The sequence below is a fragment of the Podarcis erhardii genome, assembly GCF_964252035.2.
Source record: "Podarcis erhardii genome assembly, chromosome: 7".
Lineage (NCBI taxonomy): Eukaryota > Metazoa > Chordata > Lepidosauria > Squamata > Lacertidae > Podarcis > Podarcis erhardii.
Genome location: NC_138511.1, coordinates 36,425,432 through 36,449,878, shown reverse-complemented (window position 1 = coordinate 36,449,878; position 24,447 = coordinate 36,425,432). Strand labels below are relative to the sequence as shown.

Here is a 24,447-nt window from a genome sequence, read left to right as displayed (position 1 = left end):
GAGAAAATATTTTTGAAAAGTGCAGTAATGTGTCCTGTCTACCTGATCATTGCTGGATGTTTCCTTACCAATTCATAGAATTGGGAGTGGGAAGCGACAGAAATGTTCTCTCTAACTCAGCAGTTATTGACTATTCTGATCATGGATCAGGAATGTCCTATCATCCTATGCTGTATTTGAGTGTTTGTAGTTTTCTTGAAATGCTACCATACTTACAGTTCAACAAGCTTTTGTTGTTATAGTCAGTTGAAACCAGTATTAGTTCTACTCAGAATAGATCCATTGAAATTAATGGACATGGTTAATGTTGGTTGATTAGTTTTAGTGGGTCTTCTCTCAAAATAATTATGCTTGATGTAGTGAATACACCCTCTTGACAGTGTCACATTTGCCAGGGATTTGATATATGGCAGCCTCAGAGAGGATATTCTCGATAGACACTCTGATTGTGGAACTGTCGTGCCCCTCAAATATGGTTGAACCATGTCTTACAAGCTCTAGACACCAAGCAAAGACCTACTTATTCACCCAGGCTTAGTTGAATCTCTGATACTGCACTATGTAAATGGTTATTTGTCAGTGTACATGCTGATTTTCTCTCTTACTGTTTATTGGGAGATAGATGCTAAGATTTGTTGTGTTTTAAAATCTTGCGTTTGGATTATTTTAAAATGAAAAGCTGATTGCAAAATTTATAAAAACAAGTAAAATAATAAATAAAATATCAGACAAGGATGTTTTGATGAATTTTATCATTTTGTATTTTGAAAATGCTCACTTCTGTTGACTCAGAATATTGTTACATTTTACAGAATAGCTTGGTTATTGACACTCCTAGAATTAGGAAGCAAACAAGGCCTTTCAGTTCTACAAAGGATGAACTTGCTGAGCTATCTGACATTGAAAGTGAAGGGGATGATAAACCAAAACTTCGGAGGCCTTGTGACCGCTCCAATGGATATGGAAGAACAGAATGTTTTAGGGTGGAAAAAAACTTGCTAGTTTATGGGTAAAAATGTTTTTTGTTTCTTTGGTGTAAAGAGAGACAAAAATATAAATAATAAAATTATTATTATTTCTTAAATTTCATTTTCTGTATGGATGGTGTCCTACTTTACACTTGCTATTGTACCAGATTCCAGCAGTTTAGTAGTGATGCTGCAGTACAGTTACAATGTAGTATTTTGTGGCAATAGATATAATGACCAAAGTGCTTACTTATTGATCAGCAGACCTTAGGATCAGGCCATGTTGCTTTTTCTATTGCGGTCATGTAAAACACACACATATAATGTTACTATAGTTCTTCTCATAAAAAACTGTAGTAACAAAATGTGCCATAACGTATGTGTAATAGAATAGTAGTTATAATAGCAAAGAGAAAATCTCCCTGTGGATATGTTTAAATATTTTATAGATACAGAAAAACCTGTGAGGGACCAAACTAATGCTCACAGACTCACAGATTTGCATAAAACTAGTGGCTTTCCCTATTAGCTTGTAGGATGATAAGGGGAGAAAACCTTAGATTCTCAAAGCAACACAAAAGGGAAAATTGTTAATGCATTAGAAATATAAAATATATTTTTACCTCTTAACACTTTGCAGCAAAACATTCTACAAGTAGTCTTAAAGATGCCATTTTTGTTTAAAATGTTAAACTCCAGTGTTAAACTCTAAACAGGTGGGGCCGTTGGAGAGAGATTTTATCACATGGGCGATTCAAGAGACAATTGAACGAACAGGATGTAGAGATAATCTGCAGAGCCCTTCTAGCATATTGCCTTGTCCATTACAGAGGAGATGAAAAAATAAAAAGTTTTATATGGGACCTTATTACACCAACGGAGGATGGGCAAACTCGAGAGCTACAGAATCACCTAGGTAAGAATTTGTAAGAGGACTATTTTTTGACATGCTTGTGATGAAATTAAAGACTCCTCAAAAGTACTGAAGCACGATACACCTTGTGAAATAAAATGGGGGAAGATATAAATGCATGTATTCTTCTAATTTCCTATTTTGTGGCTTTGGGGAGAAAAACAGCTGGTGGAGACCATTTTGAAGGGTTAAATGGCCCATTCCATCTGAAACCGCAGCCGCTTTACCTTGGGGAACGTTGAGAGTAATCATGGTATTTTATTACATGTAGGTCTACCCTCTTTTGTCGTTTAGCATTACTGTTTGAATTATCTACACTTGCAATGTTAAGGGAAAACAGATAGTATTCTCTGTCTTCCTGAAACAAGGAAGTTCTGTCATACCATGCAGTTGTTACATTGTATTTTCCTATGTTGCATAGGTTTGTCAGCTCCTGTCCCCAGGGGCCGAAAAGGAAAAAAAGTTAAAACTCAGGCCAGCACTTTTGATATTCATAAAGCAGAATGGCTTCGAAAGTATAATCCAGAGCATTTGTTGCAAGATGATGGATATAAAAAACACATAAAACATCACTGCAACAAGTAAGTAGCAATATAAACACATGATTTCAAGTTTGTCTCCTTGATGTACAAGTAACACCTTCATACTAAATGCTAATAATTTTTATTAATGTTAACAAGTGAGGTGCTATGGATTACAAAACTAGCATAATTGTAGTAGCCACATTGTAAACTAGTCTGCATATTTGTACAGTGGTTACACCTTGTGCAGATGCCAAAAGTTGGAAGGGAAGAGGAGCAGACAGGAGGAGAGAACCTGTACATTTTGGCAGGAACTCTTCCTACTCCTGCAAAAGAAAAATTTGTGGGGGATTTGCGGGGAATGTCACCCTCCTTTGCCTTCCTCCAAATTACAAATTGTTTGGGCCTGACAGATGTACATACGAATTGTTTTCATGTTGCCAGAAACTTGGCAGCAAACGTGCTGCTGCAAGCCCTTAGTTATCTGGAACTAAGCATTAGGCCCAAAACATCAAGGTCATTAAGTATGGAGAAGGTGTGGGGGACTACTTTTACGGACTTGTAACCATTAAAATGTTACAGGTGTGTGGAGTGATGAAATTGGCCTCAAAATACACTTGGAAAATTTAAGGTTAAATTTGTTGATAATAATGCTGAGCATGTTTCCTATATATTCCAAAATAGTAGCTTGTTGAACTAAAATACACTCTGCCCGTGGCTGAAGAATTAATTGTCTTCTGTGTGTTTATGTTTAGGGTCTTACTTCGAGTTAGAATGTTGTATTACTTGAAGCAAGAAGTCATTGGTAATGAGTGCTCAAAAGTTTTTGATGGAGTTGAAGCCAGGTACACCATGTTGAGGCTCTTTTCTCTTTTCTCCTTAACCGTAAATAAAGTTGTTTCTCAGAATTCTTTAATTGAGCTGACTTAACACCAACTTTCTGGTTAACTATTTCAGTGAAATTGATATTTGGGTCCCTGAGCCAGATCATTCTGAAGTGCCAGCGGAATGGTGGGATACAGAAGCAGATAAATCTCTATTAATAGGAGTTTTTAAACATGGTAGGTGATAGGGATACTACTTGTTTCTTTTTCACATACAGGTTGCTTGTCTTTTGAAATAATATTAATAAATATCTGTTTCTCAGGTTATGAAAAGTACAACACAATTAGAGCAGATGCAGCTCTCTGCTTCTTGGAAAGAGTGGGAAAACCTGATGACAAGGCAGTCGCTGCAGAACAGAGAGCCAATGACTATATTGATGGGTATGATTTTTTAAAAAACACTATTTAAAGTGAATCACCCTCCTTCATTGAGCATGCAAACAAGATAAAGGGTGAGAACCAGCCAGAGTTAAGCCCGTTTAGTGGTGGCTTCAAAATTCAATAACAATCATAAAAAGAAAGCTACTTCTCGTTGAATTGAGTATGAGAGAGTTAAATGTATTTTACAGTCCCATTGATTTTAGTAGGAAAATTAAATGCTTTGTTGTCTGGATTTCATCCAAAGGTTATACTAGGGTTTGTTGTTGTTTTTTTACAATAAAAGCACAAAATGCTTTGACCCCAAACCAGTCAAATGTGGTCATAGCCCCAAAGGATCATAGAGCCCTCTTTTCCCCTAAAGCTAACTTTTGCCTGGCATGAGTTTACAGGCCATGGGAATGAGAGAACTCTTTGTATGTCTTTCATATGCCCATATGGTTCTTTCTCTGAGCATAACATACATGTAACAACAGTGATTCTGCAGTACTGTACAGAAATTTGAGGTTATTAGAACCATTATTTATCGCTTGCAAGGTTAAATCTGGAATGTGGAACCATGTTGCCATACAACTCCCATGAACCCAGAGTGTCCTCCAGATGATAATTATCAGGATACATAGAACAAAACTTTAAATAAAAATGTACAAGTAGTTAAAACCATAATACATATTCTTTGTAGCAAGTTTTTTCTTCCACAAAATAATTTAAAATTTATCCAGTAGTTAAAACAATTGTATGAAAAAACACATACTTTACAAGCCTGTGCTGAATGTGTATTTTTCAGAGATGTAGAAGACCCAGAATATAAACCAGCCCCAGCAATGTTTAAAGATGACATGGAGGTAATGTGTTGTCAGTATTCTTTTTTTCAGTTACACCAAAACTTATGAGTTGATGAGACTGTCATATTTGCCATTGATTATAAACATTTATATTGGTTAAAACAGTAGTTTTTTAAATTAGTTTCTTGGCAACTTTTCAATTAAACTATAGGGATTTTTTTCCCTATGGAGAGATTTTGAGCCTCTTAATTTAAAAATGAAGTTAAAATAATCCATATTAAGATGAGTTATTACTATTCTTAGAGTAGTCAGTCATCTGCAAGATGTGTGACTTGTGCTGTGTCTGAATCATGCCTCTGTTCATTCTGCTTTTTTTAATTAAAAAAATCTTTTTTAGGATGATATATCATCACCGGGGGATCTTATAATAACAGATGGAGGTAAAAAAAAAACACCTCATGATCTTAAGATACTACAATGAATATTCTTATTTGTATTACATTAGAGCAAACTTGTGTTTTTATGGTGGAAAAACAGAATCACCAGGAAATTCTTATGTTCCTTAATTATAGATGGTCAGATGATTGAAGGGGACAAGCTTTATTGGCCAACTCAGTCTGCCTTAACTACACGCTTACGCCGCCTAATAACAGCATATCAGCGTACTAGTAAGAACAGGCAAACCCAACAGATACAACCTGCATTTCCAGTCCAGGCCTGTTTGATGCAGAATCCGTATGAAGAAGCTGCTTTAAATCCAAAAATGGCTGCCAAAATTGAAAGACAACAAAGGTCTGTAAATGCTAGGCTTACCAGGTTTAAAAAAAAAACCCAACATTTTAACTATTTTCTAGTCAATCATTCTTTGTGCTTTTGGGGGAAAGTTACTTAATTGGAATTATTTTTCTTCTTGCTTTTCAATCTAGATGGACAAGAAGAGAAGAAGCTGATTTCTACAGAGTGGTTTCAACTTTTGGTGTAGTGTTTGATCCTGACAGAGGCCAATTTGACTGGACGAAGTTTCGAGCCATGGCTAGGCTACATAAGAAAACAGATGAGAGTTTAGAAAAATACTTGTATGCATTTATGGCCATGTGCAGGAGAGTCTGCCGCCTGCCTTCAAAAGATGGTGGGTTACTTGCTTATTTTTTCCTTTATGAAAAATAAACAGGCAACAGAAGCTACAATAACTTTTTTATTGAAAAATGCTAAACCAAATTGTTCTTTGCATGAAGCAGGAGCAACAAACAGCTTCCCCCAGCATGTAAGAATAGCAGTCTTTATGAGATAGAACTCTATTGTATAAAGTGATATTGACTAGACAAAAATCTATCAGACTACAGTATTTTAATTGCATTTATATATTGGGTAGTCAAAATGCTCAGCACAATTTCCTCAAGCAGAAGGCAGCAGATACATGTCTGTGGATAAGGAATTTTTCAGCTTAGCGACTGCCACAAAAAATGCCTTCTCCTGAGCAGCTATCCCCTAAACTTTTGAGGGTGTTGAAACTATCAAGAACCCCTCACCCTGAGAGAGGCTGAAGGCAGGGAGGCAGTCTTTTGGATATTTGGTGCTGAAGGTATTTAGGATTTTAAATGCTAATGTGAGTACCTTGAATTGATCCTGGAAACTAACTGGCAACTAGTGACATTGTTTTAGAACAGGGGTTATGTGAGTTCTAAATGGAACCTCAGCTTGTATTTCGGCTGCAACTCTTTGAACCAGTTGAAGTTTCCCAGTCATCTTCAAGGTCAGCCCCAATTAGAGTATGTTACAATAATTAAATCTGGTAGTGACCAGAGCATGGGCTATAGTTTCCAAGTAATCTCTGACCTAAAAAGTTAGTAGCTGATCAACCAAAAGTTATATTAATACTTAATATTACGTTAGGCATTCTAACCTCCTAAAGAGTGCTGTTATTTTAAAAGTTTAATTATAATTCCTGTTCTTAGAGTTGCTGATTCTTGTGTGTGTTTCCTGTGCAGAACTTGTGGATCCCAATATTTTCATCCAGCCAATTACAGAAGAGCGTGCCTCTCGAACCTTGTATCGCATTGAACTTCTCAGGAAGGTGCGAGAACAAGCTGTCCGTCATCCACAGATATTTGAGCGATTAAAACTTTGTCAGCTTAATCCAGATTTGCCAGTTTGGTGGGAATGTGGGACTCATGACTGGGATTTACTGATTGGAGCTGCAAAGCATGGGGTTAGCCGAACAGACTACCACATCCTTCGTGATCCTGAACTTTCATTTATGTCAGCCCAGAGGAACTACAGTCAAAGTAAAGTAGCGCTTCCAATAACTCCTACACCACTTTTGCATCAGTATCAGATGGTGTTGTCTGCATCTCCTCTTGCACCTCAGGCAAGGCTGATAGATATTAAAGGGAACGCACTTGAGGATACAAAAGTTAAGAATGAAAACCATAAAGAAGATCCACATTCTTCTGGAGAGGAATCCATATCTACTGAGGATATGCGAATAGGAGTAAAGACTGAACCTTTGAGCCCAAATAATGGCACACCATCTCATGCTACAGACCAGAAACCTGTTGTAAAGGCAGACAGTGACAGGCGTATGGTTGCTGCAAGGACAGAACCCCTAACTCCTAACACTGCTTCTAAAAAACAGAGACCTAACAAGAGAGGATCAGAATCAAGCTCCGATTCAGATTCTGATTCAGATAGATCAACCTGTTCTTCCAGATCATCTTCATCTTCATCATCCTCTTCATCCTCTTGCTCACATTCCAGATCAGGATCCAGTTCCTCATCTTCTTCATCTTGTTCTTCAGCATCATCGTCATCTTCATCATCCTCTTCCTCCTCCTCATCATCCTCATCCTCTTCGTCAGAAGAAAGTGACAGTGATGAAGAAGAATCACAAAAGAGACGTAAGTGCTGTTTCGCTCATTTTCACATTCAAAAGGCTAATTAAGGGCTAATTTGCTTTAAACTTGTGCTGGGAGAAGGTTGACATAAGGCCCCTTTCCCCTTAATACAGCATGTAAATAAATATTTGAATTGTAGGAAACTGGACTATGGGGGTGCCATATAATGCTGTACTCACAAACAGGCTAGAAAAATATTGTTCTTGCTCTGTGAAAAGTAGAAATGTGGCTTCATGAATTGCAACAGCTGTTTCTGAAAATTAAATTAGAACATATTTTTAGCTTTTTCCCATATTTGATTTCTTTTTTTAAAAAAATTAGGAATGCAACTACAAGAATGCTGCCTAGCCATTCATATTTGATTTTATGTAAATACATAATATGTATTTGATATGTTAACTTCCTTTGCTGTGCATAAAATTAATTTGCAAGGGGTTTTTTTGGGGGGGGGGGAATACGAACATGAGTTTGACCAAACTGCAGGAGGCAGTGGAAGACAGGAGTGCCTGGCGTGCTCTGGTCCATGGGGTCACGAAGAGTCGGACACGACTAAACGACTAAACAACAACAACTTAATCTTAGTATAAGAGCTCAGTAAAAGTATGGTTTATGCTTTTCTAAAGAGAATATATAGTATACACACTGTTTGGGCTTTATGATTGAATTATTACACTAAACCTCTAAAGTATTTTGGCACATTCAGACTTCTCAGCTATTCAAAGTAAAATTCCCCATATATTTTGTAAACAACATCAAGATTATGGACAGCTGTAGTTGCTGTTTTGGAATTCTAACGTCTCATATATATAAATCATATGTTCATAAATTTACAAGGCAAACACATACATAAGTATATAAACCACATGTCTGAAATAGTACAGGAGAGCAATCCTGAAACCATTTTGACTCTCCCAAATTGACCTCAAATATTTCTCTGCAGCGAGGAAGGAAATGGGAAAGCCTCCCCATTGTCTGTTTGCTTAATCCTGTCTTAACGGCATATTTGTGTATGAATAGAGTGAGCCTGCGACCTGTATTTAGGAACTAAGTATTTACCATCACAAAAGAATGGCCAGGCTGTCCAGGTAGAAGAATCAGTGGCCATTATTAGGGATCCTTACAAACAGGAATTTTGTTGGAGACCACCTCCTTCTGTGATGTATTTATGATGTTTTGGGGGTGGTCTCTGGCTACAGGGTGGGCAACTTCAAAAGTCTATATAAGGGCTTCCGCACCATTGTTCTGGGTCTCTCCTGCCTCCTGTGTGTGGTAGTGAGCACCCTATTGCAATAGTTAATAAAGATCAGGTTTACTAGCTGCCTTGCTTCTCAATATTTTCTGGTTGGCCTCTGTTATTTTCTCCTTCCAATAGGACTCTATACGGGCTCTTGGCTACCCCATAAGGGAAAAGGAGTTTTTTCTCATAACATTGCATTTGCCATATTCTAGTGTGGTGAATGAAACCAACTTTTGCTAGCATTCACTACTACAATGTTGACACTAAAAAATGTAAGACAGGATTCAGAGGCTATAAGGTCTATTCAGATATTATTTCTTCCTATGGTTATATCTCCAGAGAAGGGCTGGGCTTAGAAATTCAGGCCAAGCAGTTATTAGCTTGGTATCATTCTTTGCAGCCTAGAATGAAGCACTAGGTAATTGATAGAATCAGTTTATTTTGTTCTCTTGGTTTCTAGCTTTTCATTGCTCCTGTGCTTGTTGCTGTGCACTTGGTTTATCAATTTCTTGAGGGTTAAAATTATTGCCCATCAAATTTGCCTAGTTATGATATTTTCTGTCTAAAGTTATGGCAGTAAATTGTTCATACCATGATAATCTCATGTCTTGATTTTCAGTGTAATGGCACTTGAGGACTGTTTTGGAACTATTGTCGTAGCAGTTCTCAGCAGTTCTGTTCCTCAGAGTCTTGAAATGATGGTTTGTAAAGAGCAACTTGTACACTAGTCCTCCTGTATCTCATGCCCAGTTGTTCCACAATGGCCTCTGATTCATGCTGTACTGTTTGTGTACAATCCAGACTGTGAGAACAGTGGGCAATAGCGGTGCTAAGAAGTAATTTCTATTATAAGATATGATCTAGACTAAGATCTAGAATGTTTGATTTTTTAAAAAATAAAAATCTTTATTTTACTATTATAGATGTTTGCATACTTGCATAGTATTCAAGGATCCTGATTAAGATGTCTCAGTTTTCTTCCTTTTTGACATCCAGAAGGACTGGCTGATTAAATACTCTCTTTTGGCCATAGAAGCAATCCATGTTTTCTCAGGATAAAAGCTATCAAGTGATATCAAATGTTAGTCATACTGAGAGTAGACCTATTGAAATCACTTGGGTCTACCCTGAATATGACTAACGTTTAATATCACCATTTGTATATCAAATCATTATGTGTTGCAAAAATAGGGTATCCATTATTGGAACTTTTATGTTCTAATAACCTAAAATTGTTTCCCTCAGCAGAAGGAACGCCTCTTTTGAAAGCATATGATGAAGAGAGTGTAGCTTCCCTAAGCACTGTGCAAGATGAAACCCAGGACAGTTTTCAAATGAATAATGGAACACCAAATTCTAACTGTATCTTACAAGGTGGATATATGTTGGCTGCTTCCTACTGGCCAAAGGTAAGTTAGTAAGGCTGGATCTAAACACATCAAAGAAGTGTTTCAGTTTAAAACATAAATTTAAACAAGGGAAAACAGGTAAAGAAAAAGTGGCCTCCACATTATATTGCATATACATGGCATATAAATCACTTTTTCTTTACCAGTCTAGCAGAGTCCTAAGACTACATGTATATAAATCTAGATAAAATTCCTTCCAAAAAATACTGAATTTGCTAATTCATTTTTGTCAAACTTCTGAATTTGAGAAGTATATAAATTTGGGCTTCAGTTGCTTCCTGACATGGCTGGGAAGAAGTAGTTATTTTATCATACAGTATCAGAGATGCCCACTGTGCTCCTTTCACTGGCACTACTGCATTTTTTTCCCTATAATTGGAAGCATTAATACTACTGTGTTCTTGCCTCTTGGACTGGCCACCACATCTATAATTTCTCCAGCATATGGTGATTCTTTTAGAGGATATGTGATATGGGAATAAATATTCCCCTCAGTCACATGCTGGTGACACCCTGCTCTTTGCCCAGCCACTCAGTTATGTCAGAGATCCAGTTGTCTGCCACCAAATGTCCACTTTCACTATCAGTGCTAGAAGAGCTTAACCATATGACTTCATTCTAGAAGCTGCAGTCACTTTTCCTGCCTAAAATGAAAGGGGGAAGGAGACACAAGAATCTGTTATTGCATCCTGTTCAGAAAAACCCTTCTGACTATTGGCCTGTTCAGACCTGGGGTTTTTCCCAGCACTGCCCCCAGCATTTCTGTTCTCTGGAAGTAACTATAACACTTTGCTGTGGACAGGCTTTCGTCCCCGTCCCCCCGCAACAGTCACAACAATCCTGAACAGTGATGCTAGCCTGAGTGGAATTTAAAACATGGTTTGTGCATCAGTAGAGATTATTGAAGGAAGTATTATTACCCTTCTTATGTACAAAGCAAGAGAAATCATAATGCCAAATTATGTCCACAATCAGAAGAAAATATTTGTTAAGTGATAGATCAAAACTCTCCTGATGATCCTGCAGCCTTGCCACATTTTGTTGGTTGTTTATTAATTACTCAGATTAATTTAGCAAGTTGTTTTAACTGTTGAGATAGAAAAGTAGGCTATTAACTGCCTTCTATTTCTTCTAGGATCGGGTTATGATTAACCGTCTGGATAGTATTTGTCAAACAATATTGAAAGGTAAATGGCCTTCGGCACGGAGAAGTTACGACAGCAATACCGTGGCTTCATTTTATACCACCAAGCTTTTAGACAGCCCGGGTGCCGCTGCAGAGTACAGTGAGCCCAGTGTACCAACACCTCCAAGTGCAGATGTTAAAGAAGAAAATGATCAGTCACCACAGATGTCAAAGGTGAAGAAGCATGTACGGGAAAAGGAGTTTACAGTGAAAATCAATGACGTATGTTTATTTTTATTGCCCTAGGACCTGATTGCGATTGCGGTGTGCAGCATGCTTTACCTACAAGTGGCTGCCTGCTCTCAATCTTATTTCCTTCACACACACATTTATGGGTATTTTGGGATAAATTTCTTTGGGGCATCCCCCCCTTTTTAAAAAAAAAAAAATCAGAATTGATCAACAAATGACAACAATTCTTGGACTTTTGAAGCCTTGCTGGTGGGATGCTTTCTCATATAGCCTTTCTTCTGCTGTCTTTAGTGCTGAAGGTGCTTTCCAGAGTGTCTAGCTCTTCTGAACTCAGTCTTGAATGTCTGAAAACAGGAACTTCCAGATATCCAGTTTTTAAATGCCCTTGGTGAACAAATCAGAACAATTATTCACATACTCAGAATTCCTTAGGCTCTTATGGTAAAAGGTTAATAGTAATACATACTAATGAATACAAACCCTTTATAATAATTAACTTGATATCCACAAATTTATGTTTTAATACATACTTATTTATAAAAGTATTCAGTTGCAGTCATTACTGTACCTGACTAAAGGCTGCCAGGTACTTAGATGCGTGTGTGAGAGAAGATCAATTCTTCTTGAAATTGCAAATGAAGATCTTAAACTATTTCATTGGTTTGTTCTTCCCAAAGAAATGTGCTAACCCTCATGTTTGTTCAACAGGAAGGGGGTTTGAAATTAATTTTTCAGAAGCAGGGACTTTCTCAGAAAAGACCATTTGAAAGTGAAGATGGTACATTAGGACAGCAGCAATACCTTGCCAGGCTACAGGAACTCCAGAATGCTTCAGAGACCAGCCTTGCCAATTTCCCAAAGTCTTTGCCAGAGTTGGGTAAGCATTGTGTGAAAGCCAGTGTCTAATGCCAAAAGGTTTGCTACTTAGATATTGTATTAATAATTTTTGGATTGCCATTCCAAGCTATTTAACTGTTTGTCACATTAGTTTTACTAATGTGATAAGCTTGCTTCTGTGCTGTGACACTTCATACTTCAGGTGGGTGCTCAGCTGGATGCTATGTCATACACAAAAGCGTTCCCCGCACATATTAAATTGGTATGTCAGAGAGAGAGAAGACCAGAATCTCTCTCCATGGCTCTCTTAACAAGGAATGTTATAAAGTACCATTCAATCGAGTCCCCGTTTACAGTATGATGTGGTACAGTTTGAAGAGATTGTTTTGTAGCTCCTTACAACCCTTTCTGTTCTTAACTTCCCTGAATAATTTAGTGTTATCAGTAAATGTGGCTACCTCACTTGCTTGTCCCTAACTCTGGAACATTTATGAACAAGTTTATTCTATTACTGCCATTGATGATTGCATAAGTGAAAGAATGCATACACTTCAAATAATTTGGATGATGTTCTTCTATCTAGAACCTAACTCAAATAAGTAAGAATGTTACAGCTTTACAAGGCTGAATAGCAACTATTTTGAAGGAAGAGCTGTAGCATAAAGTAATGGTGATAAGTGAGCTGAGAAAATGCTGAGGTTTTCTTTGGCCTTGACAAGATATACTAGGCTACAATCTGTATGTTTGCAGGCCTGTTATTCCCCTGGTGTCAGGTTGTAATTGCGGGGAGAAAAGAATATAGAGCCTATTGAAGTTGGGTACTTTGTGACATCAGTATTAATATGTATGCCACATAATCCTGGAGTGGTACAGCGGCGGGGCATATGCCCGTGCTGCCCAGGGTGGACACGCTCCCGAGGGGGGCGGAGAGCGCTCCCGAGAGGAGCAGGGCACGAAGGGTGTCCTCCCAGGTGCAGGATAGCCCCTGGGGCGCATGGAGCAGCACACATGCCCTGCAGCCAGGGGCAGAGTGAGCTGCCCATGGCGGACATTCGGCGCGCCGCCCCCCATGACTCCCATCCCTCCCCCAAGCTGTCAAAATGAAGGGGGAAGGGGAGAATGCCACTTGCAAAGTGTTGCAGCTCCCCCCCTTCCGCCGATGGCTCGGGGTAGGCTTGGGAGTCGCAGGTAGGCGGCGCATCAAATGTCACCTCCCTCAGTGAAGACACCCAGGGCAGTCCGCCTCCACCACACACCCCTTCCTCCACCCCTGGGGGTATTGAACTAACTTTTCTTCAGTGTATGCCCAGATAAATTAATGAACCTTAGTCATGTTCTTAATTTGAATGGGCCTACTCAGAGTAAAACTCTGTCTCATAGATACGCTAGAACCTTTTTCTATAAATTCATTTTACTTTCAGTGACTTTTTTTGTTGCTGCTTTTACAGTTGTTCATATTCATTTGGAAAAAAAGTCTTTTGTTGCTAATTTTATGAAACTGTTAATTTGATTAGGAACTTCCAGTCAATCAACAGCTACTGCAAATGGAATAATAGTTGATGACCAGCCTGTAATGAAAAAGAGGAGAGGAAGGAGGAAGAATGTGGAAGGAGTAGATATCCTGTTTATAAATAGAAACAAAGCACCTAACCACGTAAGCAGATGTGAATTGATATTTTAAGTATACATGCTGTTCTGATGTAAATGTTATTAATTTTGAAGGCTTTAATGTCTTTAGATTGGCCATATAGAAGCCCGCCTGCCAGCTTGCTTCAGTAGATTTCTTGTATTGTACTACTGGTATTAGCTTTGGCGTTGATATTACAAAATGCATTGACATTCCCATCCAGCATCTTATTTAATCAGGTTCACATATTTTTTCAAGACAAAACTTTTTTAGCAGAGTTGACATCTTGAATATGTAAATGTGATGTTTGCTTTCCATTAAATATCTATCTCTTGGTTTTCTTCATAGAATTATAGAATTGTAGAGTTGGAAAGGACCCGAAGGGTCATGCAGTCCAACCCTCTGCAATGCAGGAATCTCAGCTAGATTGTACATGACAGGTGGTCATCCAAACTCTGCTTTAAAACTTCCAGTGTTCTTCCTCATGTTTAATCAGAATTTAGTTTCTTGTAACTTGAAGCCATTGGTTCAAGTCCTACCCTCTGGAGCAGGAGAAAACAAGCTTGCTCCATCTTCCTTTAGATACTTGAAGGTGGCTATCATCTCTTCTCTGTCTCCTTTCATCTAAGCCAAACATACCCAACTCCCTCAACCATTCCTCATAAGGCTTGGTTTCCAGACACTTTATAATTCTGGTTGCCCTCCTCTACATTTGTGCCAGCTTGTCAATATCATTCTTAAATGGTGGTGCCCAGAACAAGACACATTACTCCAAGTGTGGTCTGACCAAGGTGGAATAGAGTAGTGCTATTACTGTACTTCCTTTGATTTGGACACTACTGTTGATGCAGCTCGAGAGAGAGCTTTCAGACTGCAATCAGCAATCTCCAATCAACTAAGTCAGGCATAGGCGAACTCGGCCCGCCAGATGTTTCGAGACTACAATTCCCATCATCCCTGACCACTGGTCCTGTTAGCAAGGGATGGTGGGAGTTGTAGTCCCAAAACATCTGGAGGGCCAAGTTTGCCTATACCTGAACTAAGTAGAACAGTACTCATAACACTTTGTATTTCTGCAGGTTTGCCATAGCATTAATGTCCCTCAGGTTGCTCCAGGAATAAACCCAGCACTTCCATATGTACCATCCCACGGCGTGTGTGATGCAGAAAGCCCAGTTCCAGTTATTAACTTGAAAGATGGAACAAGACTTGCAGGCGATGATGCCCCTAAAAGAAAAGATTTGGAGAAATGGTTCAATGAACATCCTGGCTATGTTGAAGATTTAGGAGCTTTTATTCCTGTAAGTATTTCCATTCATTCTAACTGTGCTGTGATATTTGAATATAGCAAGCAAATTCTGTGTAATATTCATCTTTTAATATAGGGTTGTAATTTTGAACACGCTATGAGTACATATATGATAATTTTAGCATGGTTTGAGGCCATTTTAAAATATTGTGGTGTTTAATATAAAACTTAATGTGCAGCATATTTAAGAAGTAAAAGCTTTGTTAAGTAGGTCCTTAAGCATAAATATGTTATTCATAAGCAGCTTGAATAATAGTGAGTGCTCACATATATATATATTTTTAATTCTGCTACCACAGAAAATGCAGCTTCATGAAGGAAGACCCAAACAAAAAAGGCACCGTTGTCGCAATCCTAATAAGCTGGATATTAATAGCCTTACTGGGGAAGAACGTGTTCAACTAATCAATAGAAGGAATGCTAGAAAGGTATTTCTTTAACTTTTGTCATCCAGAGACATGCCAGCTTGGTGCCCTACCTCAAGGACTGCCTCTCCCTATATAAACTGTCACAGATTCTGCTTTCATCATCAGAGGCCCTTCTTTGTGTGCCTCTTCCAGAGGGTGGCAACACGAGAATGGGCCTTCTCTGTAGTGGCTCCCCGTTTGTGGAATGCTCTCCCAAGGCAAAAACATTCCTCTTCAACCGGGCTTTTGGCTGATTAATATTCTACAACCTTTTAAATGTGTCTGTGGGATGGAAGGGTTATTGTTTTGCTGTTTTGTTTTAATTATTTACTTGTTTTTCTCCTGTATTTAATTCTGTGAACTGCTCTTAGATCTTATGATGAAGGGCGGTGTATAAATATAATAATAATAGTAATAATAGTAGTAGTAATAATAGTAGTAGTAATAATAGTAGTAGTAGTAGTAGTAGTAATAATAATAATAATAATAAATTATTATTATTTAAAAGACATCTGAAGGCAGCCCTGTTCAGGGAAGTTTTTAATATTTAACGCTGTATTGTTTTTAATACTTGATTGGGAGCCGCCCAGAGTGGCTGGGGAACCTCAGCCAGATGGGCGGGGTATAAATAATAAATTATTATTATTATTATTAGTGTCAGCATAACTATTCTAGCACAGACAGAAACAAGATAGCTTGTTAAGCTATGAGTGCAAACTGAGTGTTGGATCCATGAAGTATACGGATAAATGTTTGATCCATTTTTGATCCTTACATTTCAGGTAGGAGGTGCTTTTGCTCCACCACTGAAGGACCTGTGCAGATTCCTGAAAGAGAATTCTGAATATGGAGTAGCTCCTGAATGGGCAGATGTTGTAAAACAATCTGTGAGTACTAGAGGGGGTGTCATAAATTTGTAGCTTTACTTACCAAAGAAAGCAGGTTAGCCTTAAAGCAGTGTGATCCCTGTTTTAAGCAGTTTGGAAACAACTAGGAGAATTTTGAGTCTTGAGACCACTCTTGCTTATTTGTATTGTTATGTGCCATGTACACTGAAGGCACTATATAAAGTAAAGTTCAAAAGCTGTAAAAGGCAGCTTTTGCAAATGATTTTATTTGAATTATTTTTCTGGTTTCCAGCTAACATTCCTAACTATGCTTATATCTATTATACCATATTATCGGCAGATTGCTATATTTGAAATTGATTTTAATACTTATTTTCTCAATTTAGCTACAGCATATTTTTAAGATGCAGAAATAGGTAGCTGTATTAAAGAATGCAATAACCCAAGTTTCATTTTTTTTTCCCCTTAGGGATTTCTTCCTGAAAGCATGTTTGACCGTATTCTCACAGGGCCTGTTGTGCGAGAGGAAGTAAGCAGGAGAGGGAGAAGACCTAAAAGTGAGATTGCCAAGGCAGCTGCTGCTGCAGCGACAGCAGCAGCAAGCATACCCGTCAACCCTTTGTTAGCCAATGGGCTGCTGCCAGGGGTGGATCTATCTACTCTCCAGGCCTTACAGCAAAATCTGCAAAATTTTCAGTCACTGCAAGTGACAGCAGGCTTAATGGGAATGCCGACTAGTTTAAACACTGCTGGGGAGGCGAAAAACATGGCTGCTGTGTTTCCCATGCTGCTTTCAGGAATGGCTGGCTTACCAAATTTGCTAGGAATGGGAGGACTCCTCACAAAATCTACAGAATCTGCTTCCGAGGAAAAAAAGGGAAATGACTCAAGAGAGCCCGACGGGAAAAAAGAAAGGACAGAGAGCCAAAATGCACATAATGGTGGAGAAAACTCTGTGTCGGGTTCTCCTTCCACATCTTCTGCTGCTGCTGCAGCCGCCAGCCCCCTTGCTCTTAACCCCTTACTGTTGTCCAATATACTTTATCCAGGGATGCTTCTCACTCCAGGCCTTAATCTCCATATCCCAGCTTTGTCCCAATCCAATATTTTTGATGTACAGAACAATGAAAACAATGGCACAGGCACAGCCAAGCAAACAGAAGAAAAGGAGGAAAATTCTAGAGTTAAAGATCAAGAAGACAAAAGGGGAGCAGAGCCTAGCTCTCGCAATGAAAACAGCACAGATGAGGGTTCAGAGAAAGCCGATGCTTCCTCTGGGTCAGACAGTACATCGTCCTCGTCTGAGGATTCGGATTCTAGTGATGAAGACTGACCCCAAACTCTGCACTTAAATTATAAACTGATTTTGAATTTATTCTTGAATTATTTTGTTGTAAATAACCAGTGTTGAGTGAGTGCATCAATAATTTAATGACCGAACATTTCAGTATTTGTTTAGAAGTGCAAACTGCTTTCAAAGACGTTTTGCATGTAATATTTCTTGAAGTTCATAAGTTTCTGAACTTGTATGTACTATCAAATACACAATTGTGTTTAAAAAAAAAAGAATTACAGCAAAAGGCATTATAATTTTGTTTGGGGGGTTAATTTTTAAAAAATGCTTAGTAAGAGCTGTATATTTAATATATTTGTAGTGAACACAAAATTCTTTATGCGCATTATTGATTTAATTTGAATATAGTTTTACAGCCTCCTTGACACCTATAATTTACAGATCAAAACTCAGCAATAATTTGGGCAGCTAATGAATGTCATGAAAGCTGTAGAAACTACATCACCATCCATTGTTTTAATTACAAGAAAATGCTCTAGTGTTGTGATGCACTGCTGATGTTTCCAATTCAGGTACAACTCTGTTTTAAAAGAAAAGTTTCCCATTCAGCCAATTAGATTGGCTACTTGTTACCTCAGCTGAGTTAGTTTAGGAAGTTTACATTGGTTTCTCTACTTGTTTTCATATTCTGCTTTGCTTTTTAAAGGCATCCTGTGTATGTTAATTTTGCAAGGGAAATTACCATTACCAGTTGCACTCTTGTAATAATAGTCACAAAAATCCCTTTCTTACTTTCTTCGACACCATGGATACCTTTTTAATGTTAAGATTTTGCTCCTTCTACAGCCTTCATGTTATTGAGGAGCTGTATCCACAAGCTGAAATAACTCAAAGTGCCACTTCAACACTGCATACTTCATGTTATAAGGATAAGGATTAGATCCTTGTGAAAATGGCTTGTTTGTTTTGTTTGTTTCTCTTTCGTGTATGTTTGTCATGTAAACTCCTGTAGTTACCAGTTAATAATGGTAAGAGGAAATGTAGTCATGTTTAAAAATACTCATATTTCTCTACAGGTTTGGATTTGACTATGTAGAATAATGTTACCCAAAATCAAAATTTAGGGTATCATCTATCTGTTAGTTGTAATAATGCTGAGTTGCCCAATAACTTAACTTTTAAAAAGCACTTTCAACAATGATGTGAGAAATGTGTTCCATGAAACCATGGTATGACAGTGCTTATAAAGCATCTGTTTGAATACAGATCCTTAGAACCTTGATGCATAAAATCAGATATGTAATAGGATTCCTTGTTCTGCTGAAGCTGCTATTACTCTGACATGGTAGAATCACAGATTCACACCATACAGTGGAACTGAGGTGAAAAGGTGTGAACTTGTATTAATTTCACTTGTGGTCCAAGAATAGGCAAGTTGAGTGAATGGGTAAAAAAATACTGATGATATAGTCAGTGACAAATCTTTTCAAAAGGAAATAATTTAGTATTTTGATACAGTTCTGTTGCTTGCTTGTACAGTAAACAAGACTGTGTTGTTTTTTACCAAGATCTTTACCAATAAAAATAAAGTTTGTACATGCAAAATTATTAACCCCTTTGACTAGAAAGCAGTATTACATGTAATTACAGTTATAAAAGTATCATTTGGATTGTGCTGGTTTACTGTATTTTCCCTCCCCGGAATAGTATGACTTGTTTGGCCCTTCAGTGTCTTAGCAATAGTCAAAACATGCCACAAGAAAAGGGGTAGCAATTATTCATCATGAAAGGATGTATTACATATTTAATATTTTGCCCTTTGTAATATAGCACTTTTATTTATCTTGTATGTATCCATGATATAGCCAAAGTTTTCCAAACACGGTTGTTGACTTAGTCAATGGAGTATTTCAACAATATCACTTTGCACCATACCCCTACGTACCTCCCCCCCAAAGAAATCCTAAACATAATTTTTAATAAATTTATGAAATAAAGTATTTTCCTAATTATGGTCAAGTGAATTTTACTTACCATTCTAGTGATATCTCTCTGTAATAAGGAAATTTTACAGTTTCAATGTGTGACTGAAAGATTTGAATATGAAGTAAAGGTGTGTGTTTTTTAATCAGCATCAGCTGAAAGGTGAGAAATATGTAGCTCTGTCGGCTAAACAATATGCAAGTGTGACTGCATAAAGTCAAGGGTTGTAAAGGAGCCTTTATTAGAATTACATTAATACTGAAATTTCAGTACAAAAGATATCCAATATGGTGAAGAAGTGTATGTTGGTAGTGACTAAAAAGAAATTTAGCTCTTATTGCCTTGTATTTCTATCCCTTGTTTCAGGCTTCATGATCCGTCTTAGTCCTGTTTTTCTTTTGGACATTTTGCAATATTTGCCAGTTGTGTTCTGTGTAGTCTGAATTTGCTTTCTTGTAGTTGAAAAAGCGTCTTAAAGTCATTTGTAATTTATTGAATTACTTTCTATGATGTTCTATAGAGCAAATGGAAGTTTAATTATTTTTTATTAAACATATTCTTTGACAACCCATGATGTTGGCCTCAATACATTAAAAATGCCTTTTAGTTATCACACAATGTAGTTAAGCTTGAGCAGAAAGTAAACAGTTGTTACAGCAATATCAGAGGAGCTAAACATCTGCGGTTATTCAGTATTTAAAGAATTTGTGGTTACAATTTTCTGCAATTCATATGAGCGGCTTATACTGAATGTGCAGGTAATATGAGCTGTCAAAATAGTTTTGTCTTGCCAGAGGTATTATATAGTAAGATTTTGTATTAAAACATCAAGAAATACTTTAAACTAAAGGCTATAGTTTAGTGACCACGTGAATGCTGAATACTAGAAAATGTTCTGCATCCTGCACTTGTCTTGGCAATTAGTGGTGGAATGTGCTTCTTCCCAAAGGTTCATTCAGTTATATGTTATCATTAGAGTATAATTTGAAGAACATTGTAGGATTGATGCAATACACAACTGCACCTTGGAATTTGCCAGTTACCTGAAAATGCATAATCAAACTGATTTCATGGAACTAAAAGATGTGCATTAGGTCCAATCTGTGTTACGGCACATCATTAATTTTTGAACCTCATAAATTGGAGGACAGTGCTACCTAATTTAAAATGATTCTTAGGTTTATATGATTAAAATATAATAAGAGTTAATCCAGCAGGTTGGGAATTGTTTGCATATAAATTTTCCACACTTTCATCTGCACTACATCAAATTGGTTTGGGGATTACCCTAAATTTCAGAAGCAACTTGGTGTAGGTGCAAAGAACTGTTATCAACTAAAAGTATAAGGCTGTATGGCTAGATGCTGCCTTGAGATCTTTGCAAACATACTGAGGCATCTAACCTAGACTCGTGGCATGCATTTTTGTGATAACAGGGCGTGGAGTTCTTTCCTTCAGCCAATGCTGGTTTTGCTACAATACCATGTTAGAAATGTCATATGGACACTGCATACTCTCAAACTCTAGAATTAACTTTGTTTTGTTACCATATCTGATAGTGAATAATTTTATATAAAATATATTCTGCCATTTTCTATGGAATTTATAAAAATACAAATTAAGCAGTGCAGTAAGGAAATGGTTGTTGCTGACAGCCATTCTGTATCCTAACACCCATGGTAGATTACTTTTGGCTAGGGGGTGCAATGCAAAAAGAATCATATAACTGCAGTTGAAAGGGATCCTAGAGGTCATCTTCCAACCTCTTGCAATGCAGGAATCGCAGCCAAATTATCCCTGGCTGAGGTCATCCAGCAACTGTTTAAAAACCTCAAATGAAGGAGAATTCACCATCTCCCATGGTAATCTGTTCCACTATTGAACAGCTCTTACCATCAGAAAGTTTTTTATAATGTTTAATCAGAATTTCCTTCCTTGCAATTTGAATCCTTCGGTTCAGCTCCTACCCTCTGGAGCTGCAGAAAATAAGCTTGCATCAGCCTTTCAGATATTTACAAACCATGGATACAGTTGGTAGGCATGTGCTTATAGGAATTGTATAACATTTCTCATTTGTCTGAATGTAAACATGGCAAATACTTTTAAATTTATAAACAAGGGGTTTAATTGATTATGGGCATGCTACAGATCAGAAAACAAGACAAGAAATGGAGTAAGACTATACATGGCCCCTAAATTAACACTATGAGCCTAGTTCGAACTGTAAGTGGTTCTAGAGGGGGAGGTATTTCTTTCCAAATTTTAATTGCCACTTGGCTTCTTGCAGTCCACACCAGCATATAATACTTGATGTATCTGGGCTGTTTTTCTATCCCATTCCCTTGAATCGCTGCTCCCACCCACCACACTACTACCTTTATCTCATTATACATGACAAAGCCATTTTTCACCTTTTCACCCCTTGCTTTTTCCTGTATGACCTATTGCAGTCGTCAAGAGTCGTCAACAGGCTCATCACAGCTATCTGCCAATCACCCATTCCCACCACCCTTCTGAGTAATACCCCTCCCCACCTTCTCACTATATAGAAGGGTCTGGAAACTTCTGTTTCAGTGTATCTGAAGAAGTGTGCATGCACACGAAAGCTCATACCAAGAACTGACTTAGTTGGTCTTTAAGGTGCTACTGTAAGGAATTTTTTTTGTTTTGACTACTACCTTTATCCATGATGGGCATCGGCACCATATTTTTTATAAAAACCCAGGAATTGTGAAAAAGCAAACTACCGGTTTTATCCAGGCATTTTCTATATTTTTTACAGGGGACAAAATTGAGGCCTGTATCTTGTTGAGTGTCGGTGTGTCAATTTCGTTTTTTTAAAAGACCTCGCTGTGAAACTTAGAAAGAAAAAGTCTGATGTGATGTACTATGATTACAGTCCCCAACTAAACAGTTAGTGTCCAACGTGTAAGATCCTATCATTTCTGAGGCAGCTGGCGATCAGTGGTAAACGATTTATTTCCTTTGGGATTGATATGGAGGAGGAAAATGACACATTACACGTTTCCCACTTCGCCCCGCCCCTCACTGAGGCTGACGCTTTATGGGTATTGTAGTTCCCAGAAGAAACGAACGCTCCCACTTCCGCTCTCCTCCCCGCCGCTCTTGACTTTTAAATCTCTTGCGCAGACAGCAGCACGCCGATTGGCTTCGCGTGGGCGCGCCCTTGCCCAATGAGCAGAGCGGTGAGGGGCGGGGCCGTGGGGGTGGGCTGAGGGAGACGAGGTGTTTAGATTCGAACGCCGCGGCGGTGGCGGCTGAGGGAAGGAGGGGTCCAGCTCGGCATCGGCCTCTCTCTTTCCACCCAACCTTCGCTTCAAACGCACGAAAACAACCCGCTGCGCAGGCGCAGTCCGCCCCTGTGCGCGAGCCGCGGCTCTCGAGTTCGCCGGCGTTGTTGCGCGCGACCCTCGCCGCCGCCTTCCGCTCTCCTCATCCTCTCCACGCCCGTCAGTGGCGATGCTGAGCGGAGACGAAGGAGAAGAGGAGGCAGCCGCGTCTGCCACTGCCTCCGCCGGAGGGGGCGCTCCTTCGCCGACCCCCGTCGCCTCACCCCGAGCGACGACAGCGGCCGCAGGGGAAGCGGGGGCCGCCATAACCGACGCCCCCGTCCAAGAAGAAGGAGCAGCGGACGGCGATGAAGAGAAAAAGGACGACGACGAAGAGGAGGAGGAGGAAGCGGCGGCGGCGGCGGCAGCAGCTGAGGCGGAGCGAGACACCCGGCAGCGCTACGAGGACCTGTGCAGCAGCCTCAACATGGACGAGCGCGCCCGAGCTGAGGCCTGGCTGAGCTACCAGAGCATGAGGAGGAATTACACCCTGGAGGTAGGGGGAGGGGCGCAGCGGAGGGGGCGGGGTGCTGCTTAGTGGGAGGGGCTTGTGTGAAAGGGGAGGGGCCTTTGCGGAGGGGCGTGGTCACAAAGTAGAACTTCATCTTGGCAGCAGGGGGAGTTTTTGAGCAGGAACTGTGGGGAACTGAGTTCCCTTACTTTTGTTAAATTAAATAATTTGGGGGTGGGGGGATAGAACGGATGTACTGTATTTTTCGCTCTATAAGACGCACCAGACCACAAGACGCACATAGTTTTTGGAGGAGGAAAACAAGAAAAAAAATATTCTGAATCTCAGAAGCCTGAACAGCAAGAGGGATCGCTGCGCAGTGAAAGCAGCAATCCCTCTTGCTGTTCTGGCTTCTGGGATAGCTGGGCAGCCTACATTCGCTCCATAAGACGCACACACATTTCCCCTTACTTTTTAGGAGGGAAAAAGTGAGTCTTATAGAGCAAAAAATACGGTATACCCAATACCTGAGCCAAAAACCCACCTATATCTGCAGTCAGTTGTGGCCATTTCCAGTCCAGATCAATGTCTGCTTGAGTTTGTCTTACATTTAGCCACTACCCTGGGTGGGTGGTGGGGGGTGGCATTGTGACTGGGCCCACAATAAACTAACTAGCTAACTTCCCCCACGTTTTTTCCCAAGAAAAAAATTACTGCTTGGCAGAAAGAGCTTTGGCAGTGGGCTGGGCTTGTGGTGGAGGGGATTGGCCTTGACTTTGTAGAGGGGCAGAGTTGTGAAGCAGAAGTAAATCTAGATACAATAATCTTAGACAGAGTTGGTGAGGCTTGTGGTAGAGGCAGTGAATTAGAAATAAACCTTGATTGGAGGGGCTTTGAGGGAAGGGTGTGTGTCCTTAGCTTGGGTAGTGGGGTGGAGACCATGAGGTAGAATTATATATCCCACCAGAAAGGGG

General features: G+C 39.1%; 2 protein-coding genes and 1 long non-coding RNA gene across 14 annotated transcripts in view; 2 read left to right on the top strand and 1 right to left on the bottom strand.

The window, feature by feature from the left end:
* CHD9 (chromodomain helicase DNA binding protein 9) overlaps positions 1–20,241 on the top strand; it is a 75,710-nt gene extending 55,469 nt beyond the window's left edge. For 5 of the 12 annotated variants that reach the window (XM_081870123.1, XM_081870125.1, XM_081870127.1 and 2 more), the window contains 19 exons: positions 813–1,009; positions 1,685–1,884; positions 2,303–2,462; positions 3,158–3,247; positions 3,360–3,463; positions 3,550–3,667; positions 4,452–4,509; positions 4,847–4,889; positions 5,022–5,241; positions 5,376–5,578; positions 6,438–7,346; positions 9,826–9,989; positions 11,125–11,397; positions 12,076–12,244; positions 13,719–13,858; positions 14,911–15,132; positions 15,440–15,568; positions 16,330–16,434; positions 16,865–20,241. In XM_081870123.1, coding sequence (XP_081726249.1) covers positions 813–1,009; positions 1,685–1,884; positions 2,303–2,462; positions 3,158–3,247; positions 3,360–3,463; positions 3,550–3,667; positions 4,452–4,509; positions 4,847–4,889; positions 5,022–5,241; positions 5,376–5,578; positions 6,438–7,346; positions 9,826–9,989; positions 11,125–11,397; positions 12,076–12,244; positions 13,719–13,858; positions 14,911–15,132; positions 15,440–15,568; positions 16,330–16,434; positions 16,865–17,728 — 4,368 coding nt within the window. In that variant the 3' untranslated portion in view covers positions 17,729–20,241. The remainder of the gene's footprint in view (positions 1–812; positions 1,010–1,684; positions 1,885–2,302; positions 2,463–3,157; positions 3,248–3,359; positions 3,464–3,549; positions 3,668–4,451; positions 4,510–4,846; positions 4,890–5,021; positions 5,242–5,375; positions 5,579–6,437; positions 7,347–9,825; positions 9,990–11,124; positions 11,398–12,075; positions 12,245–13,718; positions 13,859–14,910; positions 15,133–15,439; positions 15,569–16,329; positions 16,435–16,864) is intronic. The other 7 variants (XM_081870131.1, XM_081870124.1, XM_081870128.1 and 4 more) reach the window with 6 other exon arrangements.
* On the bottom strand, positions 11,390–22,991 carry LOC309346526. The gene is made up of 2 exons (XR_014158670.1): positions 22,864–22,991; positions 11,390–11,751 (listed from the first exon to the last, which is right to left on the bottom strand). It is a non-coding gene; the product is annotated as an uncharacterized lncRNA (long non-coding RNA).
* The window catches only part of RBL2 (RB transcriptional corepressor like 2), a 30,543-nt gene continuing 29,055 nt past the window's right edge, over positions 22,960–24,447 (top strand). The window contains exon 1 of the mRNA XM_081870160.1: positions 22,960–23,518. Coding sequence (XP_081726286.1) covers positions 23,153–23,518 — 366 coding nt within the window. The 5' untranslated portion in view covers positions 22,960–23,152. The remainder of the gene's footprint in view (positions 23,519–24,447) is intronic.